The 24,418-nt window shown below is 38.2% G+C and overlaps 3 protein-coding genes across 6 annotated transcripts in view; 2 read left to right on the plus strand and 1 right to left on the minus strand.

The window, feature by feature from the left end:
- Positions 1-11,866, plus strand: part of LOC121911171 (spectrin beta chain, non-erythrocytic 1) — a 132,887-nt gene extending 121,021 nt beyond the window's left edge. For all 3 annotated transcript variants that reach the window (XM_042432405.1, XM_042432404.1, XM_042432406.1), the window contains 8 exons: positions 209-293; positions 378-574; positions 674-774; positions 1,649-1,703; positions 7,904-8,106; positions 8,910-9,083; positions 10,092-10,134; positions 10,270-11,866. In XM_042432405.1, the coding sequence (XP_042288339.1) occupies positions 209-293; positions 378-574; positions 674-774; positions 1,649-1,703; positions 7,904-8,106; positions 8,910-9,083; positions 10,092-10,134; positions 10,270-10,479 (1,068 nt within the window). In that variant the 3' untranslated portion in view covers positions 10,480-11,866. The remainder of the gene's footprint in view (positions 1-208; positions 294-377; positions 575-673; positions 775-1,648; positions 1,704-7,903; positions 8,107-8,909; positions 9,084-10,091; positions 10,135-10,269) is intronic.
- The window catches only part of LOC121911227 (G-protein coupled receptor 4-like), a 723,099-nt gene that overhangs the window by 580,216 nt on the left and 118,465 nt on the right, over positions 1-24,418 (minus strand). The window lies entirely within an intron of this gene.
- Positions 22,329-24,418, plus strand: part of LOC121911174 (echinoderm microtubule-associated protein-like 6) — a 92,954-nt gene continuing 90,864 nt past the window's right edge. For both annotated transcript variants that reach the window (XM_042432415.1, XM_042432416.1), the window contains exon 1: positions 22,329-22,888. In XM_042432415.1, coding sequence (XP_042288349.1) covers positions 22,692-22,888 — 197 coding nt within the window. In that variant the 5' untranslated portion in view covers positions 22,329-22,691. The remainder of the gene's footprint in view (positions 22,889-24,418) is intronic.

A 24,418-nucleotide genomic window follows, 5' to 3' on the forward strand; every position in this document is an offset into this window, starting at 1 on the left:
TAATATATTTGACTAAATCAGTTAACACTGGTCAGTACACTGTGACATCACCTTTCAAACTAACATGTAAATTAAAGGGTCTTGCTTAATTTCAGGAAGATACTCATGATGTTTTGTACCCCTGCTGTCTTTTTTGAACGTCCACACCACATTCGGGATGAGCTTCTTTCACATATTAACCATCTCTTACAATGTTTTCCTGCCTCAGATTAAAGAAAAGTTGTTACAGTTGACGGACAAGAGGAAAGACATGATTGACAAGTGGGAGGACAGATGGGAGTGGCTTAGACTGGGTAAGAGTCCGTGAGTTTTGTCAATTAGTCAGCGAGTGAATTAGCTTGAATAAATCTGGTTTTAACGTGTCTACATGTGTTCAGTTTTGGAGGTGCACCAGTTCTCCCGGGACGCGGGTGTGGCCGAGGCGTGGCTGCTGGGTCAGGAGCCCTACCTGTCCAGCAGGGAGATGGGGCAGAGCGTTGACGAGGTGGAGAAACTCATCAAACGCCACGAGGCCTTTGAGAAGTCGGCCGCCACCTGGGAGGAACGCTTCGCTGCGCTGGAGAGGCTGACCACGGTGAGACACACGAACGCCGTCACACACACTAGAAAAGAGATATTCTGACCGGATAAAGAATCAGGTTTAAAAAAGAAAACTTTGTGTTTGTGTATCCAGATGGAGTTATTGGAAGTGAGAAGAAGGCAAGAGGAAGAAGAGAAGAGGAGACAACCCCCGCCCACTGAGGCTCAGCCGGCTGAAGATGCAGCACAGAACAAGTGAGTGTTTGTTTGTGTGTGTTGCCTTTTTTTTATTTTTGACTATCCAGGGACATCGGTGTTATAAATATGTGTATCCATTTGTGCAATGAATCCAACTGTCTGCCTATAAATAACTGTGTGTTTCAGAAAGAAACGGTTAGTCGGGTTCTATCTATCTAGATAACAGATTGTGTCATTGGTTATTCATGTACATTTATCAAACATTTTACCAGTTTCTCATATGAAAAGAGCTGCTGTTGTAATCCTTTGAGCCCTCTGGGTATTTTTGACATCGGATAGAAAAAAATGTGTAATTTAAATCCGCAAGATGGTAACTGAATCTCCCAAAAATATCAAGGCACATAATTGAATGTGACCCTCAGGGTAATAACCTGTTCTTATTTTTAGTTATATAGCCATGTCAACAAAAGGTTTTTTAATGTATTGTACTTCAACAAAGCCGCAGGCTTCTAATTTTTGGGTTGACTGACTCCATGTTTCCGTGCACAGAATTGTTCCCTTGCATTAGAAGCACCTTCTTTGGGTTTCAGTACTGTCAGACACGAGTAGTACTTCCTCTATTGTTTCTCGTAAGCAGCGTTTTGACTTTCAAGGCAACTTTACCGTCACTGCAGAATTTTCACATTCTAGTGAAAGTGAAAACAAAACACAGAAAAAAAGGGAAATGGCTTTACTAGAAAAAGGTTCATCATTGTTACACCTAAATGTATAAATAAAAAATATGTCACTTCAGGTATTTACACAAAAAACGACAAAACACAGAAATTATGCATAAGTCAATAATGAGAGCAGTCATCATTTGCAGCCACTGTGTGTTTACATGAAGTGTGTGTAACTCTTTGTGTATTTCTTGTACTTTGTGTGTTTGCAGGGAGGGTGAGCCGGCGTCTCAGAACGGGCTGCCGTCCGACCAGGAGTCTCCCAGGGTTAGTTACCGCTCGCCTGCCTACCAGAAATACAGCAGCACCCTGCAGAGCCGCAGGACCACCGCCGCACCCTGACACACACACACACACACACACATATATATGCTAAAGATGTGTGTACATCCAGGATACTGAAATATAACCACACACACTCCAAACCACATGCACACAGAAACAGGAAACATCACAGAACACACATGAACACTAACCTTTGACCTGATTCATAAATATCACTGTTGTTAACGCGGTGTGTTGTATCCGTCCTCCTTACACACCTCTGTGATACAGACTTCCTGTATTTTTCACTTGTCTTCAGCATTTATTGTTTGCTCCTTCTCCCTACTCACTAGTTTTTTTTTTGTAAGTGCAATGAGTTAAACTTTAAAGGTGTATCAGTATATCATTGACAACTTTTTTTTTGTTTATGGAGAAATACGTATTTTATCTCAAACAAAATGACACCGTTAGTTAGAAGCAAAGGGGCTGATGGGATTTGCTGTCTTAATTTGGAGAAACATAAACACTAATAGTGAGGTTTATAGGATCAGTCAGCTTCACCGTTGCCTCGTTTGTTTATAGTTATTATATCAACATACTGTCATTACTGTAATTTCATAGGAACATTTTGAATTGAAATTCTACGCGTTGCACCTTTTAAGCTGCAGCTCTGCTGAATTAATTAATTGAGGGTTTTTTCACGCCCACCTGGATCCTCTGTTACCGTGTTAATCAGTGTTTTTGTGGCCAACCAGTTATGGTCGCTGCTTAGATCAAACTTTAAAAATTCATGAACACATGAATTTCTGTGTTGTCGGAGGGATATTTCAGGACACAAATGAGAAGTCAGTACTTTCTAACTTATTTTATTTAATGTTTTTTTGGGAAATAAGTTGGCAGTTTTCCTATTCATTTCAAAATCTAAAGTTTTAGCGGCAGCTTCCAGTGGCCATTAAAGGGACTGCAGCTTTAAGGAACCCTGTGGAGTACATGTAGGTACAGCAACGCAATACACTTTCCTGCAGCCAGTTTCAGGCTATTCCACTGATCGACAGTAGTGGTGGTAACACGCCAAGAAACTTCTTCTTCCCTTCCCATGTTTGTTAGACATGGATGTAAACAATGAACAATGTAGGTTTCCAATAATTTAAAAATCGGCTATGCAAATATTTTATGTGGAACGAAATACATTTAACACGTTTATAAGGCCTCGTGAACACACAGTGCATTTTGGCTGAAAACCATAAACATAAATTGTGAAGAAAACTTCACAGGGTGCCTTTAAAGCAACTTTAAGCTCTGGTTTCAGCACTCAGCTTTGGTGACAGAGCTGCTTTTATTCAGTTTTTTCCATTGGGAGACATTTTTCTAATTGTGTATCAATTTTTGTTTTAATTTGGTGCTTGCTAAAACATGTTTTAAGATTCCCTCCCATGGAAAAAGAGGAGGAAAAGAAGAGAACACTGAGCAAAAAGATCCAGGTGGACGCAGAGTTTAATTCAGTTTCATTATGTTCCTGGTTCATAACTAGTACAGCTGAAGGAGAGACTTTTTCAGATTTTTGTCAGGATCTATTTACCACGGGAAGGTAGTTTAGCTAGTTAAGTTGGACAATGCTTGGTGTGAAAAGGGCAAAAATAATATATATTTCTAATCAAATTCAGCAAATGTTCAAATGTTTCCTAACATTCATTTTTGTACTTAATTAGTTCAGTGAAAGAAATTAGAAATAGACATTTGACCTGATAAACCACAGTACAGAATTTTAATCGTGCTACGAAATGGTGCTCTGTGTAAAATGACCAAAGTAGCAGAAAATCAGTCATGTTAATGATTTAGACATTTAAATTTAGCCATTTTTAGACATTTAGAGACCAAACGTACTGTATGATTCCTCATTTGGTGTGAGAGTGTGACTGCATAAGTGATGTGTGGGACCCCAAAACACACATACATACATACATACACAAAACTGGCCACACCATTGTTTTTATCCATTCCTCCCCTCATTTTTTCTTTTCCTCCCTCCTTCTTCCCTCTGTCTCCCCTCAGCTCAACACTCCTGCCATCCTCTCCCCTCAGCTGTTAATGGTTCTGCTAGTTTACGTCATCCTTTATAAACTCACCCTGTGGAATATGAACACCTGAGAGGACTACCACAAAATATACATATTCTTCAGTGCAGCCATCACATCTGGTTATAAAAACCACAAACTGTGATTTACAAATCTGTTTTGCATTTGTAGAATTTTTATAGATATTTATTCCCTAATGTAAATCATGGCATCATCAGCATATTGATATATACGGTAATAAAGATAAACAGAAAATAACAGCAAATATAAAGCAGGCATTTGTCAGTCATAACAAATCTATCAAAAACTAATAATAGTATACAAGAGTATACTATTATAATAATAGTAAACAGTATACTACAGTAATAATGTAGTATGTCCTCCAAAATACATCGAGGTCAAACTCTGATATATTGTCTTATTGTTATTGTCTTAAAATAAAAGATTTCAGCTGCTTAAAGTTAAGCTTGATCATTCACACTTCACATTGCCAATATGTAAACTGATCAAAATGTTAATCTATCACAGATTTTACATACAGTATGTTACATATTTCATGTTCATACAAACATATAAAGTACGACTTTATATAGTTTTTAGGGAGACATTACTTTCTCTAGACCGCTATTGGGTGAAAGTTACTTTCAATTAATTGAAAAAAAAAAAAAAAAAACTCATACCTACCTGCCCCAGGTGTATCTACATCCCACAGCCCATATCCACCATCTTCATATCGTTCCTCATAGAGTGCAGTATGTGAACCATCATGTGTTCTTTATCACACATACAGCTACACTCTATGTAAAATACCATTCCATTTAACAGCACTGCATGTATGTGACAAATGGATGATTTCTTTTCACAATTAACAATTTATGAAAATTGTATAAAAGCTGCAAAAAATTAAGTAGATCTAGAAGATCATCATTTATTTCTTAAGATGATTTCTGTCTTTATTTCTGTATAATAAAAAGAAGTAAAGAGCTGTATGCAACACTTTTAAAACCCACTCACTAGATAAATGGTACCAAAATAAATATAACTGTAATTTAGTAGGAGAAATGAACATTAATCTATATGTTATGCACATTTTACATTTTTAATTCTCTCACAAATTCCCATTCTGCATCTTCACTCTCACATTTTCTCTATACTTATATTGTCAAACACTACCACTGAGTAAAAACCAAGTAAAAGAAAATCAGTAAATAAATGTCCGTTTATCTATCTATCTATCTATCTATCTATCTATCTATCTATCGGAAATTTGACAATTTTTTCTCATAACAGAAAATTAGTTATTATTTCAAAGTTATTACCTTTTTTGTCTAACAGCAGTGCTGTTCTTACATATAATCATTGTACATATTGACCATGGTTACATGAATTAATCCATATTCAAAATAATTCCACAGCGTCATGTAAAACATTAAGATATGTCCCAGTGTATGTGTGTGTGTGTGTGTGTTGATCTACTCCATCCTTCAGTTTTACATCCCCATCTCTCATTACATTTATTCAGTTATGATCTTGTGTCACTTTGACACTGTTTTATATCTTCATTGTTATCAGTCTCTGTTGTTTTCATGGTTTATTGTTATAATTTCTTTATTTCTCTTCATGGTTTCTGTTGCATGTCCATCCAGCTCATTCCCAGACTAACACACATTCCCCAATAAACCCTGTCAGAACCAATCAGTGCACTCGGCCCATTCTGGTTTGTCTGTCCATGTGTTATCCATGTAGATGTGTCACATGTCTCTATATACAGTGTTGGTGTTGTTTTTGTTGCATGCTGTCACCATCATTAGCATTTCAGTTGAATTTTCTGTCAATGCTATATTTCTTCATCTCATGTGCTTCACCCATTTTCATCCTGGGGCTTTACTTTATTACAAACACATTTCTGTGGATTATTATTTGGTTTGCATAGTAGTTTAATTGATTAACAAATGAAAGGATAATTCAAATAATTATTTGATAGCCATAAACTCACTTGCATAACTCGCCATTTTCTTTGTCTTTACAGTAGAACATGAGTCTACCAAATAATTGTTGGTTGGGTAAATTAATATTTTCATTACCAAAAAAAAAATTGAGATTTTCATTATTTCACCAATATTTTTAGATATATTTTAATATCTTACCTATACTTTTAGTTATTTTCATTATTTTATCAGTATTTTCAGAGATATTTTCAGTATTTTACCTAGAGAGACTTTAATAATTTTACCAGTAGATTTAGAGATATTTTCAGTATTTTACCAATACTCTTAGATATATTTTTAGTATTTTATCAATTTATATTTAGTTTTAGAGGTATTGTCAGTATTTTACAAAAAGTTGTAGAGAATTTTTCAGTATTTTACAAAAAGTTGTAGAGAATTTTTCAGTATTTTACAAAAAGTTGCAGAGAAATTTTCAGTATTTTACCAACACTCTTAGATATATTTTTAGTATTTTATCAATTTATATTTAGTTTTAGAGGTATTGTCAGTATTTTACAAAAAGTTGCAGAATAATTTTCAGTATTTTACCAATACTTATTTCCAGTAGTCATTCAGTGAATGTCCTACGCAGTATTTCAATAAAAGTATTCAGCATTACTAGAACTGGTCAAGAGTTTGACTGTCTTTCAGTAAGAGTTCCCAGTTCCTGAACAACCTGTAACCTCTATGAACATGTCTAGTGCTTGACAAGTTTACACTAAAAAAAATCAAATTGGTCCAACCTTTACCAAGCTGTAGGTAAAAGTTCTCAGGATTAGTTGAGGCCTTAAGGCTTCCAATAAAAGCTCCAACTCACCAAGCTCTAAACAAAAGGTCCCAGGATTGGTCCAGCTCTTGCAGTTCTTCCGTTAAAGCTCCCAGGATTGGTCCAGCCTCTGAACTGTTGTCAAAAAGAGCCTCCACCATTCATCCAGCCCTTGAAGAGCTCAGTAACAGGGTAATAAGCATCCAGTTGGAGTGGGTGTGGTGTGGAAAAATAAAATCTGTTTTGATACTAGGCCAATCGCATTCTCCCCTTCCCAATAATGACGCCCAGTAATGAGTTCCAAGCAATTTTGTGGATAATTGTTTGAGATTTTATTGTGTTTTTCTCCTTCTGCTGGCTTCTCCTCTCCTTCTCTGTTATTCACACTGTCCATCATGATGTGTGTTTGTTATGTTATGTTGTTGTGATTTATTATGCATGTCCTAAAATCGTAATCAGTGCATGATCAGATTGTGTTTGCTATTGTTGCTGTTAATATACAATGCAGAGGTTTTTCTAATCAGTACTGGAATCCAGAGCTGAGCTGATGCTATTAAAATGCTAAAAAAAAAAAAAAAAACAGCTTAAAGATGCATAAAAAAGGCTGATGTAGCTGGTATGAGTGTGGTTGCACTTTGCTGAACATTTGTTTCCTTTTAAATAGCTTGCATTTGCTTTGAGAGACTTGTAATTTAATTCAAAACTTCATAGTCGCCTTTACAACTTTTATAACTTTTTCTTTGACGTCAGTGATTTTTTCTTTTACCTGGACTTGAAATGAAAACACTTGAATCCCTCAGTACGGCTGCTGTGTTACAAATCATAATACTGTTAAAGAGAAACCATTAGATCAAAGATCATGTTGCTGTCAGAATATTAAAATAATTAATGAAGTTACTGCTGCTGTGCCAAGTGAGTAAAATGCACCTTTCTGAATTTAAAGACATATTTTTTTCAATCCTGCTACTGTGTGATGACTACAGGGGTTTAAAAAGAACTTAAAGGAAACATTGCCAGACTATAGCAGTGAGGTTGTAATGTTAATATGGTTTGGGAAATGAGTCTTTGTTTCAGTAAATAGTCTTTCTTTTGGTTAGGTGAGACGTCACTTCTCGGCATTAGACCCTAAAAACACCAAAATCTGTTCATCAAGGTTCCTTTTTTATTGAGTAAATTTGTTTGAAGAACCTGAAGGTGTCTACACAGCCTGTGATTCTGCTCTGCTCTGCATGCTGCAGCTATGATAACTGATTTTCAGCTTCTGTGTGTCTGAGAGAGAAAGTTTTTTTTTTTTAAAAGAGTATATGTGAGAGCGCTGCGTTCATCCACAGCTCTCCTCTGACTCGTCTCTCTCTCTCTCTCTTCTGTTTCCAGGACAACGTGGATGGAGGCGAGGTGGTGAACGGGGTTTCGGAGCCCAGCCCTGCAGGGTCTCCTGGCGCTTCTCGCAAGGGCAAAGCCAGCCAGGCCGCAACCCTGCCGGCCAAAACCCAGCAGGAGGCTCCAACGTCCCAGCTGGAGGGCTTCCTGCACCGCAAACATGAGTGGGAGGGCCACAACAAGAAGGCTTCTAGCAGGTATGAAAACAGAATACCTGCAAGAAGTGTCCATAACATTGTTTTAAATATCATTTTATGGCCATTTTTACACCTTTTATTATAGCGACAATAGAGAGATGACGGAAAGAGTGAAGGATAATCGAACCACAGACGTTGTGTTTATGTGTCATGCAACTTAAAGGGAAATTCCGCTTTATTTCAACCTGATGTATTTCCCATAAATGTGGCCATTGTGGCTCTATGTGTCGTGCTAACTTTGTTCTCTCCAGCTCCGTTCCAGAGATTCATTCGGGCAAACGCAGAAAAAGACGTTAATCGCACAAAAGGACATATCAGGGCAAGCTGCTGAGACTCCGATAGCGTTTCAAATAAATGTGATATTATTAAAAGTTTGTTTCTGAGTCTGAATGTAAGTAAACACAGGAACTAGCCGTCTGTAGCAGCCATTTTTGTTGCCAAGTTGGTCTGTTTACGTGTGAGGCGGTGGATAGCTCCGTGTCTGTTCCTGTTGGAGAAATAGTAACTCAGTAGATAAATAAAATGGTTCATGCCTGCAAGTTTCCAAATTGCAAGGATAAAATGACCAAATCTTTACAGAATTTCTTTAACGTAGTTCCACAAAGTTAGCAGGACGCATAGAGCCACAATGGCCACATTTATGGGAAATACAATTTTCCTTTAACCAGTTGGCAACACAGTTCACTTAAACACATTCAAGGTCTTTTCTCTTGCCTGATGAGTTGAAATGATGTTGTTCTGTTTGGTGTTAAATTACTCATTAGGTTTTTTCTGACAGCATCTGACTTGTTGTGTCCCCGCAGGTCGTGGCACAATGTGTACTGTGTGATTAATCAGCAGGAGATGGGTTTCTATAAGGACCAGAAGAGCGCCAGTCAGGGTATTCCCTACCACAGCGAGATTCCCATCAGCTTGAAGGATGCCGTCTGTGAAGTGGCGCTGGACTACAAGAAGAAGAAACACGTCTTCAAGCTCAAGTGAGAATCCTGATGATGAAAACTGTTGTTTTTTTATTTGTTGATCCACAGTGATGATGGCAACAGTGAGCCACACTGTAACTGAACACTAAATTGAGAAATATGACTGATGAAAGGATGATAGTTATTAACTCTTTCCTTAAGCAAAGCTCTTAAAGCAACTACGTAAGACAGTTTGAGCTAATGTGTCGGTCGTAGCTCGTAGTGATGAACCTACAGAGAATTATCAGTGACGCTGCAGCTCCTCTCGGCTTTACGGAGCTTTATAGTGAGTTTCAGCTCGTTGTTTATCTGTCCGGCTGCAACTTTACTGTTCTGGTTCACTCTCAGCGTCTCATAGCATCGTTTTGGGCTGCAGCAGGCAGCTGTTTTCTGAGAAAAAGCTGTAAAAAAACACTGTACACTACCTGCTCAGCACCAAACAGACACAGTTAGCTGTAGACTAGCTGGTGAACATAGTGGAGCATTTAGCAGCTAAAGAGCCAGATATTTCCCTCAGGAGTTGGTGGAGAACAAAAACAGAGCTAAAAGAGAGTGAATATTGGACTTACATTCACCAGGTGGACAGAAACACGACTCCACATGAATGATAATGTTGCAAATAAGCAACTGTTTGCTAACAAGTTAAACATATCAACTTAATAATACAAAAAAACAAATGATGCAAAAAACAACAAACAAAAAAACACATGATGCAGCTACAAAACATCTGAGACTGAACCAGACAGTAAATGTGCTGTAAAACCAAAACTAGAAGCTAAAAGAGGCTAAAACATCTCTGTAGAGCTGCAGAGTTGGTGAGAATTCTCTGTAGGTTTGGATTTATTAAATATTCAAAACCTTTCACATTTGATCTATTGTTGATTTTAAAAAAGTATTGATTGGTGAAGCTTTAAAGTTCTGTTGAAATTAATCCGCCGTCACTTGCTCAGAATAAATAAAACCATCTGTGAGTCCTGTAAATATTCACACTGATCTTTTTTTTAATGCTTCCTGTAACTTCCATAGGATTACTGACGGGAATGAGTATCTCTTCCAAGCCAAAGATGATGTAAGTACAGAGTGACGATCCTTCCACCTGCTTTATTTATGTTTCTCGTTGTTCGCGCTCAGCTAACCTCTCCCTCCCTCTCTCCCTCTCTCCCTCCCTCCCTCCCTCTCTCGCTCCTTCTCTCCGTCCCCGCAGGAGGAGATGAACACGTGGATCTCGGCCATCTCAGCCGCCGTGTCGGTCGACAGGTCGGAGGTCACGCCCAGCAGCCATAGCACGCCCGCCCCCGCCGCACGCGCTCAGACGCTGCCGGCCTCCGTCACCACGGCGACAGCCGAGTCCAGCCCGGGCAAACGAGAGAAAGACAAGGAGAAACGCTTCAGTCTGTTCAGCAAGAAGAAATAGACGCTCCTTCTTCCTTCCTCCTCCCTCCTCCTCCCTCCTCCCCCCTCCTCCTCCTCCTCCTCCTCCTCTTCCCTCCGGTGCTGTTTGGGGTTCTCCCTCGTTATCGATCGATCGATCTTTGGTCAAATATTTGTTGAAGATGTCCATGTCAGTTGACCAAACGTTCGATTTAGTCAGCTCGTAGCAACTGATACTGTAATAGCTAAAAACTAATAAGAATAATCGCTTGAAATGTAATTAAATTTACTTCTAAATAGATTTAAATTTAATCAGAACTGTTACTGTCATAAATCACCAGACAATGTAATAACTTCAGCTAATAATGTTTATTAACATTTTGACTCATTTAACAGTCTGGATAGCTAGTTACAACATTATCAGTTGTTATGTGGAATAAAAATCCCAAACAGCCACTCCTCCTCTTCTTCCTCCCCCTCCTCCTCCTCTTCCTCTTCCTCTTCCTCTTCCTCTTCCTCTTTACTCCACTTCCTCTCAAAGCGTGACTCCAGCATGCAAGCTCCGAGCCAAAACTCTCCACTCTGTGCCTATCAACCGTCCGGTCTGGCTCAGAGCTACAGTACAGCTACAACACACCACCTGTTTCCTCTGTTCAGTTTTTGTAAGATAAGGAGCAGGAAAAAAAAACAAATAAAAAAAAAAACAAATAAAGAAGATCTGAATGAAGGAAAATAAAGAATCTTAAAGGGGGGTCTGCAAAACGCTTCAGGCAGCTGCTGTCATAGAAATAAAAACCAGAGTTTGCCGCTGAACAACAACACGATGTAGAGGAGTTCCCAGAATATTCCACTTTTATTATCGCTATTATTTGTGTTTTCTATTTCCTGCTGTTTTTTTTTTCTTTTTTCTTCTTCTTCTTCTGCTTTCTCATCATTCCAGCTTTTTTTCGTCGACCGCTGCCTTTTTTTGTGGTTTGTGTTTACGCTCCCGAGTCTTCTTCTCTCTCTCTCCCTGTTTGTTTTGTTTTTCTTTTATGGGAAGTTGTAGGTAGTTCCTGTTTGGGTCCATCCTCAGTTTTTTGCGAGGCCTTGTCTTTGCAAGATGACGTGTATCCCTCTGTAGTGGGGAACCACCGCGGGGTAAACCTCCTTTTTATAATTACACCTCTCAACTTGTTTCTTGATCTGTGGAGCTGAAATGTGCAGAATTATGAGAAAATTAAAAAAAAAATAAAAAAATCATCATGTTGTAAAAGTCATTGGGACGCATGTTGAAGAGCATGAGGACAAAAAAAACAAACCATCACCGTTGAGAGAGAAAAAACAAGAGAGTGGCTGTAATTTGGAGCGTTACCCTGCAGTGCTTTGAACTGTATGTATAACTTGTGTATAACAAACTGTTAAAAAAAATAAACCTGTGTTTAATTTCACCTATTATTATTATTACTACTACTACTACTACTACTAAGACCTACCAACCGTAATAAGCTTCATTTGAGTATAACTTTCTGTACCTGAAAACCTAACGATATGTACACTTAACAAATCTGAATGAAGGAAGAATGAAGGAGGAATAAATAACTAAAAGACCTGTAAGAATGTTTGTTAACTCAAACTTTATTAGATCATCCGGTAAGGTTTATTTTCTACTCTCTTTACATGTTTGAAACATTTATTTCTGCCCTTTAGTTATCGGGAAGATGTTTTTTTGTTTTCCACCAGTTTGTATTTTCTGTTTCACATTTAAAAAAAAACAAAACAAGGTATGTCTAAGGTTTATTTAGTCCGACAAGTATGGAGACGTAGATGTACTATAAAAACAAAATTAAGCATTGCTGTTAAGTAGACAAGTGAGGTCTAAAAAAAAGCATTTACTGGAAGTGAGTAATGTTGCAGAATAATGGTTGCTTGCTTGTTGGCTTCAGCACCCTTTTTATTATTTTTATTATTTTTTTTGGGAAAGATTTTGGCCGCCAATGACCTCACAGTGAAATCTGTTGCATTACTGGTTGGGGTTTTTTTTTTGTATGGAAGTTGTTTAATGACAAAATTATGAGAAGAACTTTGCGCTGTGATCAATCTGAGATGTGAGAGTGCAGAAACAGATTTGTAAGATAACAATTTATGACTTCTATCAAATGTTGTTTTGAGCTCTTTCTGTTGCATGGAATTGTTTAAATTTGCATGCTTTAGTTTTGGTAGTTTCTTTACCTCGCGTGCCAAAACTTAGAATTACACCTTAATTTTAATATTTGACTCAGTTGCGCCTCCTAATACCAAATATTCATGAGTTTCAAAACATCACATGTGAGCTAGTTTTAGGAATTTAAAAAAGCAAGATAGACTCTGTTGGAGTTAAGTCCAACTTTAACCCCATATTTGATTTGACTTTTTTAAGTTATTTTTTTATTTGCACACATATAATACAGCATAAAGTCCAGATAATAGAAATAAAACAGATGTGACAGGAGAGGTCAAGAAGCCATATGCTTATACAGTAGCCATAGGCCTCCCCTCAACATGAGGAGAAGAAAAAAAAATCAGAAATTGCATCTCTAACTGTGCAGAATATATAATTATATCAGCCTAAAGTGGGCGTATCCTACTACGGAAAGCGAAATCTGCCAAATACAGTAGCTGTTAGAAAAAAAATGAGTTTCAGTCTCAATGTGCCACAAATCCAAAAACTTGCTCCTAAAACCTGCTTGAATTTGTTTTGCACTCACGTATAATTTTGTCATTAATGAACTTCCATACATGCCAGGAAAAGTGGAAGTAAAACAGCAGGAAATGAGCCCAGAAGCGTAAGAGGCGGGGTTTTTCCAGGCGTGGCGGTGGGGGTTCGGTCCTGATACAGTTCCTGTTTTGTTTCTTTTCGCTTCATTCTCTGGCAGTTTGATAAGTATAGTGTGCATTCCTCTATGTCACTGTAACCATAGTAACGAGATATTTCTTCATATTGCACAATCAACGATGCCACGATGGGGGTGGGCGGGGTTACGGCCTGGGTGGGCGGGGCTGTGGATTTGTAGGTGAGGTAGTTGGTGTGATGTGGACCAGGGGTCACTGCTAGTTGGATCTGCACCTGTAGACTTCTCCCCCTCTCTGTTACATATGTGCAAAAAGCCATTAAAATGCTTTTAAAACAAAACCAGACTGACTCTGTTTGTTTTTCCTCCTGTGTGTGAAGTTAATAGATACAGAGTTCAAATGTGTGTGTTTTATTTTTTATGTTTTATTGTTTATTTGGTGAAAATCACATTGAGGTTTTTATGTATAAATATATATTTTGGAGGCATTTTACACCTTTATTATTGTAAATTGTCACATAATTTCTAGCTGTTAGATTACAATACGGTATTCAAATCTTACTTAATTAGAGAATCATGTAATGTGGAAAAAAATGAGACAAAAACTGAAGATGAAATATTGTTTAAAAGGCAGAAAACCTTGTGATCACTTGTAACAGCCACAGATTCTGGAGCCTTTCCACTCTTTGCTAAATGCTAGCTTCATGGACTATTTTTCTGACTAAAAAGATTGAATAAAAAGACTAAATAACTTCGCAATATGATGATTTAGTCACACTCTTGACATAGGCCGTTATACTACAGGGGTAGAATCACATGATCTGTTCAACTGAGGATGTGGGTGATTTTACCAAAGGTGACCAAAAAATGACTTGAGCCATTATTCTAGGAAGGTGATGAAATACGAGTCGACTGCTTGAATCAACCACAGATGTTGCGGTTATGTGGCTGCATTAATCCCAACAAGGTCTTTAAAGGGAAACCTGATCAGGACGGCAGCGTTACAGGTTTTAAAACAGGACAAACATCAGGCGCAGAAGTAAAAACAACAGTAAAAGTCTCAAAGAACAGAGGAAGTCACAGAACAACTGTCAGCATTGAGACTAAAGCTAAAAACAGGCAATTATTGAAGGAGTCAGAGTTTATAATCACTGTGAGATACTAACTTCTTTAGTTTAACTTCTTTAACTTAACAAACTATTCAAAGTGTTTGCAGCAGAAAACATGAACACTTGCATTTTTACACTAAATGACTGTGGGCCTCCATCACTTCCATTGAAAGCACATTAGAAGGATCTTTTGATATCCAGTATGAACAGGAGGAATGATTACAGTTGTTTTAATCCAAACATTGAGACATTTATAACAGGTAACAACATGTTTTCTTCCCCTGCGTTTTCACAATATCAACACTAACTTGGTTTTGTCTGTATTCAATAGGAGCTTGAGTCGGATGAGATGAGACTGTAAAGTATGAAACACAGACTGTAGTTTATGAAAATGTATTTAATAAGTTTGCTATAAATAAACGATATTCATTCTTTTGGCCAAACATCCTTTAATGTTGTTTTAAATATCAACTTTCATCATGAAGCATCCTGTTGAGCTCAGTAAAAGAAAAACAAAGATACTGACAAACATCCAAAGAAGACAAACTATTATTATTATTATTATTATTATTATTATTATTATTATTATTATTATTATTCAGAACTCAAAATCTGATCATGTGCAAAGAAAGTAGGTTTAAATATCTGTCGGATGTCATCTGATTGATCAGGTGTTAATGTTCTGAAGATAAACAGTTTGGTGTTTCTGTCATTAGAAGGTGAAAAAATGTAAATTTAAAGCACATTTGAGGAAACTTTGTGAAGATGAACTAATGAGGTGAACAGATAAACATTCAGTTTCTTATTGAAGAACTGAAACACTTTTTTTTTGTTTGTTTGTTTTTTATTGATAAACAAGATTAAATGTCTGCAGCTCCAAAACACCAGAAACCAGACCGACCCGACGGATGAAAAATAAACACTTTGCTTTTAAACTGGTGACTGTTGACCGCCCTCTACTGGTTCTACTGGTTAACTGCAGCACTAAACTGTCCTCTCCTCCTTCTTTCCTCTCTTCTCTTTTCATCATCCTCCAATCGACCTTTTCTCCTCCCTCCCTCCTCTCCTAATCTTTTCCTCCTCCTCCTCTCCACCACTCCTCTTCCTTTTCTCCCTCCCCTGTCTGCTCCTTTCATCTCTTCATCCCCTCCTCTTTTCATCCTCTCATCCTCCTGTCATCCCTTTTTCTCTCCTCCCCTCTTCTGTTCTCTTCTCCTCTTGTCTTTCCCCTTCTCCTCCTCTCATCCTCCCTTCTCCATTCCCCCTCTCTCCTCTGATCCTTTCCTTTTTGTCTCCTCCTCCCCTCTTCTCTTTTAATCCTCCTGTCCTCATCTTCTCTTCTCCTCCCTTACTCCTCTCCTACTCCCCCCCCGCTGCTCTCCTCTCGCCTCGTCTTTCCTCCTCTCATCTTTACTCTCTCCTCTCATCCTCCTCTCTCTCTCTCTCCTATCCTCCCCCTTTTCACCTCCCTTCTTCCTCTCCTCCTCCTCCTCCTCCTCCTCCTCTCCTGTCAGCATCTCATATATGGATCATGCTGAATGTTTTCTGCCCTCTTGTGGTCACAGTGAGAAACTGCAACAATACATTACAAGTTAATGATCATATTAATATTACTGTTATGAATACTGGAGGTTTATATATATATATATATATATATATATATATATATATATATATATATATATATATATATATATATATATATATATATAAAATCATGTCAGAATTTTTTTTACTCTGTTTATATATAAAAAACAAATTCTGAACGTTTTATGGCAGTTGCAGAAACAACACAAGTTGTTTTTAAGGTTCGGTTGTTTTGTTGTCAGAGTTTCCTGTTATTGAGATCGATGTACAGCTCTGTTGGGGACGATTATCATGTGTGAGGTAAACTAAAAATAAAAAATAAAAACCTGCCAAAACAAACACACACACAGTCAGTTGGTCTCTTATCTGATTCTCTGCAGGATCACAGTTTCCACTTCAGTCATGAAAACATACATAGAAACAGACGGCAGGTCCCTGCAGTGTGAAGTAAAAGAAAATAATTATTTGAGGGTTTTTAAGCCTTTAACTGAAATACAATGACTTTTTGTTATACATCAGTCCTCATAATCTGTTTTTTAAACATGTAAAATCTCCTCAAATCATATCGACTTTCTCTCATTTCAAACCACTTTTGAATACTTTCAGGTAATTATTGACTTTTAACTCTTTACATGATTTGAACTGTTTTAAAGTCGACCAAATCTCTAAATCTAAGAATTGTTTGTTTTTTGTTTTGTTTTACATGTATTTCCCCATACTGCCATACAGGAAGTTATATATGGAACTATAAGGGAACAATATAAGGTGTATAGTGAAGCTTAAACTGTTTAACTTTATGAAGTACTGCAATTGACAATTAAATTTTTGTTTTGATATAATTTATATGTGGCTTCTAGCATCATTTATTATCTATTATCACTCCCAGAAATGTAATTTCACACACCTTACCAATTTAAATGTCAGTTTGGTTTGTGAGTTTGTCACACAATTAATACAAATAAAGAATTTAATCTTTATAAAATCATATTTTTGTTGCCTTAATTCTCTAATTCATAAACCGTTTGTAAAACTAAATTATATTTTCTTTTGGTTTTATTTGTTCCTTTTATTCTCTTCTTTACTTTTGGTATTGAAACATTTTCTTGTGTTATATTTATTATTCTTCTGTACATGTTGCTGTTTGTGTTTTTAATGTGACACAAGTGAATTTACTTGTAATTAAATCTTTTATATAAATAAAATGATCACTTTCCCCCATTCAGCTCCTGCTGTGACTTCAGCACCGAGGACAGCTCCTCCATCACTGCTGCTGGTACTTGTAGTTTTTTTTTTATTCTACAACAGCTTCACTGATAAAAACGCACGAAGGATTTTAAATTAAATAAAAAACACAGAGTCCCATGAACCTTTGCGGCCGTCCAGCGGAGCCGGGGTGTTTTCTCTCCGTGCGTCGTGGTTTCCTCCCGAGTCCGAGCTGCGTCAAGCGCAAAGAAATCACCACAACGAGGCCGGAAATGTAGAGATTTGACCTTCAAAATACAATCTGAAATGTGACAGCCTATATTCATAATAATAACGAGCTCAGATTAAAGTTACACACACAAATATATGTAGTGAAATGTGCTAAATATTATAAATATTAGAGGTTGTACAGAGAACTTGTGCTGCCATTTTGAAAACAAAAATATTTACCAAAAAAGTAAGTAAAAATTAGCATGAAATAAAATGCAAATGCAAAAATAATGTCTTCTGTTTCTCTGTGTAACAGGGGTGATGAGCTGAAGGCTGTATTGGTCCACAGAGAAAAGACAACATGCTGTGAAAAGTAAAATTTAGAAAACACAAAAACAGCTTCTGTCACAGCGGGGAGTTTTTCCCCTGAAGCTCCGAGTTCAGAGATAAAAGTTAAAACCTTGCATCCTCCTCTGTTTATCTATTTTTGTCAATTTATTCATGAAGTCAGCTGGATGCAGAAGTGAGTCTGTGTGACTCCCCAGACATAAGCAACAAAAAAAAAGAATGAGTTCCAGTTACTGATCCGACTGTTAAACAAGTAAAAGTTCCAGTCGCTGTTGTTGAACTGTTGTTCGACAAGACATAGTTCCAGTTACTGCACCTGCTATTCAAGAAGAAATAGTTCCAGTTACTGCACTGACTGTTAAACAAGACATAGTTCCAGTTACTGCACCTGCTATTCAAGAAGAAATAGTTCCAGTTACTGCACTGACTGTTAAACAAGAAATAGTTCCAGTTACTGCACCTGCTATTCAAGAAGAAATAGTTCCAGTTACTGCACTGACTGTTAAACATGAAATAGTTCCAGTTACTGCACTGACTGTTCAACAAGAAATAGTTCCAGTTACTGCGTTGACTGTTCAAGAGGAAATAGTTCCAGTTACTGCACCGACTGTTGTTGATTGATTGATTGATTTAATTTGACAGTTTAATTTTAAAAGCAGCAGCTCTGCCAGGGCACTGAGTGATTTTATAAAAAGAAAAGTCAGGATAACACAATAAAGGTGAGAGGCTTTATTTCCCTCTGGGGATGTGGGTGGAGGGAGGGGGGGGGGGGTCAAGCCGGTGGACCGGCAAGAATGATACAGCACATTAATCAAAACAATAATACAATACACTCAGCAAGTTTTTCACTGTACTAACAACATCAATCACTACCTCAGTGTTGTGTTGCACCATGCCAGGCACTACTCAGTTAATAAAACTAATTAAAAACTGTACATCTGAAATAAATACATCAATACATCAACATTACTTCACAGCCCCTTCAGGTGATTATATAGTGTCCATAATTATAATAATTAAAATAAGCAACATCAAAAAACAAATCAAGAAAACAAAATATAGAAAGACACCCTATTATCAGCCATAATAGACCTCTGTGAATGTCACTGCACTTACTATCATTCAACAAGAAAAAGTCCCACACATAACTCCCACATAACCCTAAAATCACAAATAGTTGTTTTAATTTTTATGTACAGATTAAAGACACAACATGTTAATCAGTTAGAGATGTTGGTAGGCTAAGTGTATTTTTGAGCTTTGGTCAGAGCAATGCTAGCCGTTTCCCTTTGCCTCCAGTCTTTATGCTAGGCTATGCTAGCTATGTTTAAAATGTTGACCGGTTTCTGTAACCCTAACCAAATGTTTCAGTGTTTTAGCCTTTTACAGTGGCAACGTTTTGATTTTTGAAAACATAATTGAATGTTTAGTGACTTGACAAAAAGAAAAAACCTACAATATACTGAGGGGCTGTTATACTGGTACTTACCTAATTGACGCATCGTCTTTATGTAACATGTTGGTTAAATAAACAACTATACAGCCATACTCAAGTGTATTTATTTGTAGACAGTGATCCACATACACTTAATATCAGTTAATAAATTGCATGCAAACAAAACAACGGTATGCTACACCTTTCGATAAACAACACAGCTGCTTTGTGATTACTGCTTCACCTATTTGTATTTTCCCCACACTCCACATAATACCTACTGTGCAAAAAAGGGAATTTCTACAAGTGAACACATACTACTTCATATACACACACACACACATACTAATGAACACAACACAAAAACGGCTCCAACAAAATGTAATTGTCAGACTGAATTTAGTTTTTCAGAATCAGTGAAAATTGAAGCCAACGCAGAAGTGCCAAAAACTGCAGTTCCTTGAATGGCCACTTGAGGCTGCCTGCAAAAATGAGAGTCCCTATAAACCTCCATGTTAAAATGCCCAATTTTAAATTTTATTAAGGCTTAAAGTTCTGCATTAATGAAGGGCGTGGCTGCTTTGAGTGACAGGTGGGTGTCATCACAGGTAAGTCGCTACCATGATGACAATATTGATTATGTAACCTAACCATGAACGTTAATTGTAATAATTTGGTCTCCTAAAAAAAAGTCTTGTCCAGTGTTTGGTTGTACTAAAAGACCCTCTAAGGAGTCAGGTGTTCAATTTTTCCGGTAAATACATTTTGTTTTAATGGTTTTAAACCTGTTTTTCGCTAGCAAAAATTAGCACTAGCATTATCACAGTTAACCATAGTCTGTAAATGCACTGCTAACCAAGCTAACAGCCAGCAGCTAGCGTTAGGGTCAGCTCCACCCTCTCATCCAAACATGGTCACTTCTGGCTCCAAAAATCGAAGATGGCGACGGTCAAAATGCAAACTTGGGGCTTCAGAACATGGACGTATAAAGAGAACTGGATACAGCGTCGGAGGCAGGGCCCCGTTCATTCCTATGAAAGTTGCTCAGTGGTGCATGAAGTCAAAAAAGTTCAACTGCTCCTGCATCTGCGCGGCCCATAGAGTGAGCGCAGTAGTGACTTTCACCTGCTGAGCCAGCTACTTCCGGTTTAGCCCTCCGGCTAACTTGAAAGGGGGTAAAACAATTCAATTGTGTGGCTCTTCTAGACTTTTGAAATGTGATCGGACCGAATGGATTTAATTCTGATAGTGAGACGAGTCATTTCGGGGGGGTTGTGATGCTCAAAAAAATGTATCTGCTGATTTACAGATGTCTCTTTCACAATGTAAGTCTATGGGAAAAAGTCTTTTTGGGGCCCAATAGCGTCACGTGATGTTGTAATTACACGGTTTGGCCACTATGTCAAATTTGCTTCAAAGCCACAAGACACAAGAAGTCTGATTCTGAAAAACTAAATTCATTCTGATCATTACATTCTGTTTTGTATTGTGTTCATTAGTATTTGACATGATGTGTACGTCACGGTGACCACGTCCATATTGTTTTAGAGCCTATGTCCGGGCTACAAGATACCCCTCGTGGGCTTTTATTTTAAAGGTTCGACACCGGAAACGCCATCTTCCGGCTCTGCTCTGATGATCTTGATGCTTGTGCTTGTCAGTCCGAAAACGAGCGAGAAAACATCAGAGTGATGAGACTCGGCGGTCAGGGAGGGTCTCCATCAGGCGTCTGAAGTCCGGATTATTGATCAGCCGCCTGTCTGTCTTCTCACCTGTCTGTCTGCTCACCTGTCTGACTTGACTGTGGGTGGAGGGACTCAGCTGTTGTAGCGGGAGGATGCTCTCTCCTCCTGCCGGGAATCAGGACTTTCCTCTCCCGTCATCTGGCCGGGATGCTGCGGTGTGAACCCGGCGCTGCTCCCCGCCTCTGCCCGCTGAAGTTGGAACATCTGCGGAGATTAAACATTTGTGGTGACGCTCTCTCTCTCTTTCTCTCTCTCCTTCCCTGCTCGGCTCTCTCCGGAACAACCCGAGCATTTCACAGTGGAAATAATCCGCTTCTTTTATTTTTTATGATTCTGGGTTATTTTACATCCTGTCCTCCTGACGCTTTTTTTTTTTTTTTTTTTTTTTTTTTTTTTTTTTTTTTTTTTAACACACACGCACAGGTTTTGTGAATGAATCTGTGAGCCGCGGCGCGTTTCTCTCTCTCTCTCCACCTTCCTGTGCTGCGCGTTATTCCGCGGAGGGATGATGTGAACACACGGGGGGACAGAGGAGGAAAAACACCCGGGCTGTAGTAACCAGAGCTGCTGCTCGAGGATTAGTGTGAGGAAGGATTAATATATTTTCCAGGAGCAGAATCCACCATCAGTTGTGTGTTCATTTGCTGTTTTTCTCTCTTTTTTTTGGACGCGCAGCCAGAACTTTCTATGCGCATCAGGATATTTTCTCCAATTCTTCATTGTTTTATTTCCTTCTAAAAAAAAGTGGAGTAAAACTGAGAATATTCCAGGCTGAGGTAGAAATTTTGAATGAGGCTCCCAGCGCGCGCTCTTGTAGATGGAAAAATCCCATCATAAATACATAAAAAGTTCATTTTAATTATAGCTTTTAAACACCACAATGCAGGATGGGATTTTTATGAACTCACTATAGAGTACTATCATAAAACACTGTTAGTCCCTTTAGTATCAGTGAAGGAAATTACACTCAAAATCAGAAGTGATTAAAAAAAACAACATAAAGTGCAGTCAAGTCAGCAGAAAACCTGAGGATGATGATGATGGTGATGAAGGGTGGTATATGGAGGAAATGAAGTGTAACAGTTGATTTTAAGATGGATATGGAGACATGAAAAGGAAATATAAAACAACAGATACACACAGAAACTTCATATTTCTGTAGTCAAATGATAAATGAGACTCAGCTGCAGACAGTAGATTAAAATAACATCACATGAATTGTGGTGATTATTGAGCAGCAGATGCACAATAAAACTCCAGGGAGAAACATTAAAAAGGGGCTTTGATATCCAGACTCCTTGTTCTTCCTGTTTATTGTGATTTCTAGAAATACATTTTTATCTTATTCAGAATTTTAAATGATTGATGAATCTGCTGCTCAACATACATAGACAGATAGACAGATAGATAGAGATAGATAGATAGATAGATAGATAGATAGATAGATAGATAGATAGATAGATAGATAACTTTATTAATCCCAAAGGGAAAATAAAGTGTAACAGCAGTCACTGGAGTGGCAATAAGGATGAAAAATCGAATAAAAATGTCTAAAACTTAAATCAAATGACATTAACATTTGTGCTGTAATAGAACAGGAGCAAAAAATAAAACTTGAAAGTTGAAATAATATAATTTTCTATAAAAAAAAGAATCACTAAATACTAAATACCGGTCGATAAATATCATTAAACCGACGATAAATCTGTTCTGATACTGAAGAAGGAGCAGGATTCGACCTCCACCACCAGCAGCAGCGGCGGCGACGGCGGCAGCGGCGGACACGGTGTCCCGTCAGATGAGTGAGCATGTCGGACCGGAGCGCCCCGGGCTGCCGGCTCAGACTGGACTGGGTCTACGGGTACCGGGGCCACCAGTGCAGGAATAACCTGTACTACACAGCTGGGAAGGAGGTGGTGTACTTCGTGGCCGGCGTGGGCGTGGTTTACAACACCAGGGAGCACAGCCAGAGGTTTTACCTGGGACACAACGATGACATCATCAGGTAAGACTGCCGCTCACCTGCACCTGAATGAACAAAATCATTCAGTAGCCTAACTAACAATACAAACAGTGTAAAGTCATAGCGACCCCTAGAGGCTGCAGTGTTCTCTACAGTCAACATATGAACAAATATCTTGATTTTTTTTATCTAGAGTCTAAAGAAAAAGCAAAAAAAATGTAGTTTGTCTTTTAAAATCTGAAGGTTTCTTCCACTGGGGAGCTGGAGCCAATCACAGCTGATACTGGGCGAGAGAGGCGGGTTCACCTGGACTGTCAATCACAGGGCTGACATACAGTATAGAGACAGACAACCGTTCACACCTACAGGCAATTTAGAGTCACCGGTTAACTTAACCTGCATGTTTTTGGTCTGTGGGAGGAAGCTGGAGGGAACCCATGCAGGCACGTCTGCAACACTTACACTCACACACACATTCATACTGAAACTACAGTTTTTGCTCTATAAAATGTCAGAAAATTGTGAAAAATGTCAATCAGTGTTTCCCCAAACCCAAGATGACGTCCTTAAATGTCTTGTTTTGTCCACTACTCAAAGATATTCAGTTTACTGTCACAGAGGACTAAAGAAACCAGGAAATATTCACATTTAAGAAGCTGGAATCAGAGAATTTGGACATTTTGTTTCTTTAAAAAATGACTCAAAAGGGTTCATGGATTGACACCATGTTCCTTTATTTGGTAGACAGGTCAAGAGGCATAATTCAAGGAAAGCGTCATACCAGAGAGGCTGCTCATTAGTGGCTTTTGGTAGGACTGGTCTAGAAATGATCACCTGCCTTCGACTGTGTATTGATCACTTTTATAAAGAGTGATGAATGAGAGATTGCAGAGTTACGGAAGCTAGCCTGGACATGACGTCATGACTTTGGGTCTCTATTTGGTACCTACTGCTGCTGTGGTGTCCAACCATTTCAGCTGGTGACCCCTTAAAACTGAGGAATCTCGTCTCACTGGTTGCATATATCAGTGGTTGGGACCAGTTCAGTCAAAGAGTGGTTTTTTGGTTTAGACTTTTAGAGGCCTGAAGAGGTTTTTAAGAAGCAGGAAGTCTGAGAAAATGAACATTATTTTATTTAGCAGAAATATATTTTTTCTGCTTTTCTACCCTCTTAAAGGACGGATCAAGTCTGTCAGTTAGGTGCCAAATGAACATTGAAATAGGTTTTTCTTGCTTCCTTCAACCGTCCAAATGAGTCAAATCAAGTAGATATCTTTCAACGTTACAGTCTTTTTAGTGTCAAAGTCCCTCTTTTTGTTACTATACTTCCACCTGCAGCTCAACAGGGAAACACAAAGAGGGAATTTGATGCTAAAAAGACTGTAAATGTGTCAGATATCCACTTGATATGACTAACTCAGACTGCTGAAGCCTCATATAAGCTTCACAGAGACTTTTGGCCTCCATCACTCACACTGAAAGCACATTTGAAGGATCTTTTAATATCTAGTATGAACAAGAGGAATGATTACATGTTTAGCTGCAATATCAGTGATGTGATTCCTTTCGTTT

This window comes from Thunnus maccoyii, chromosome 14, assembly GCF_910596095.1.
Source record: "Thunnus maccoyii chromosome 14, fThuMac1.1, whole genome shotgun sequence".
NCBI lineage: Eukaryota > Metazoa > Chordata > Actinopteri > Scombriformes > Scombridae > Thunnus > Thunnus maccoyii.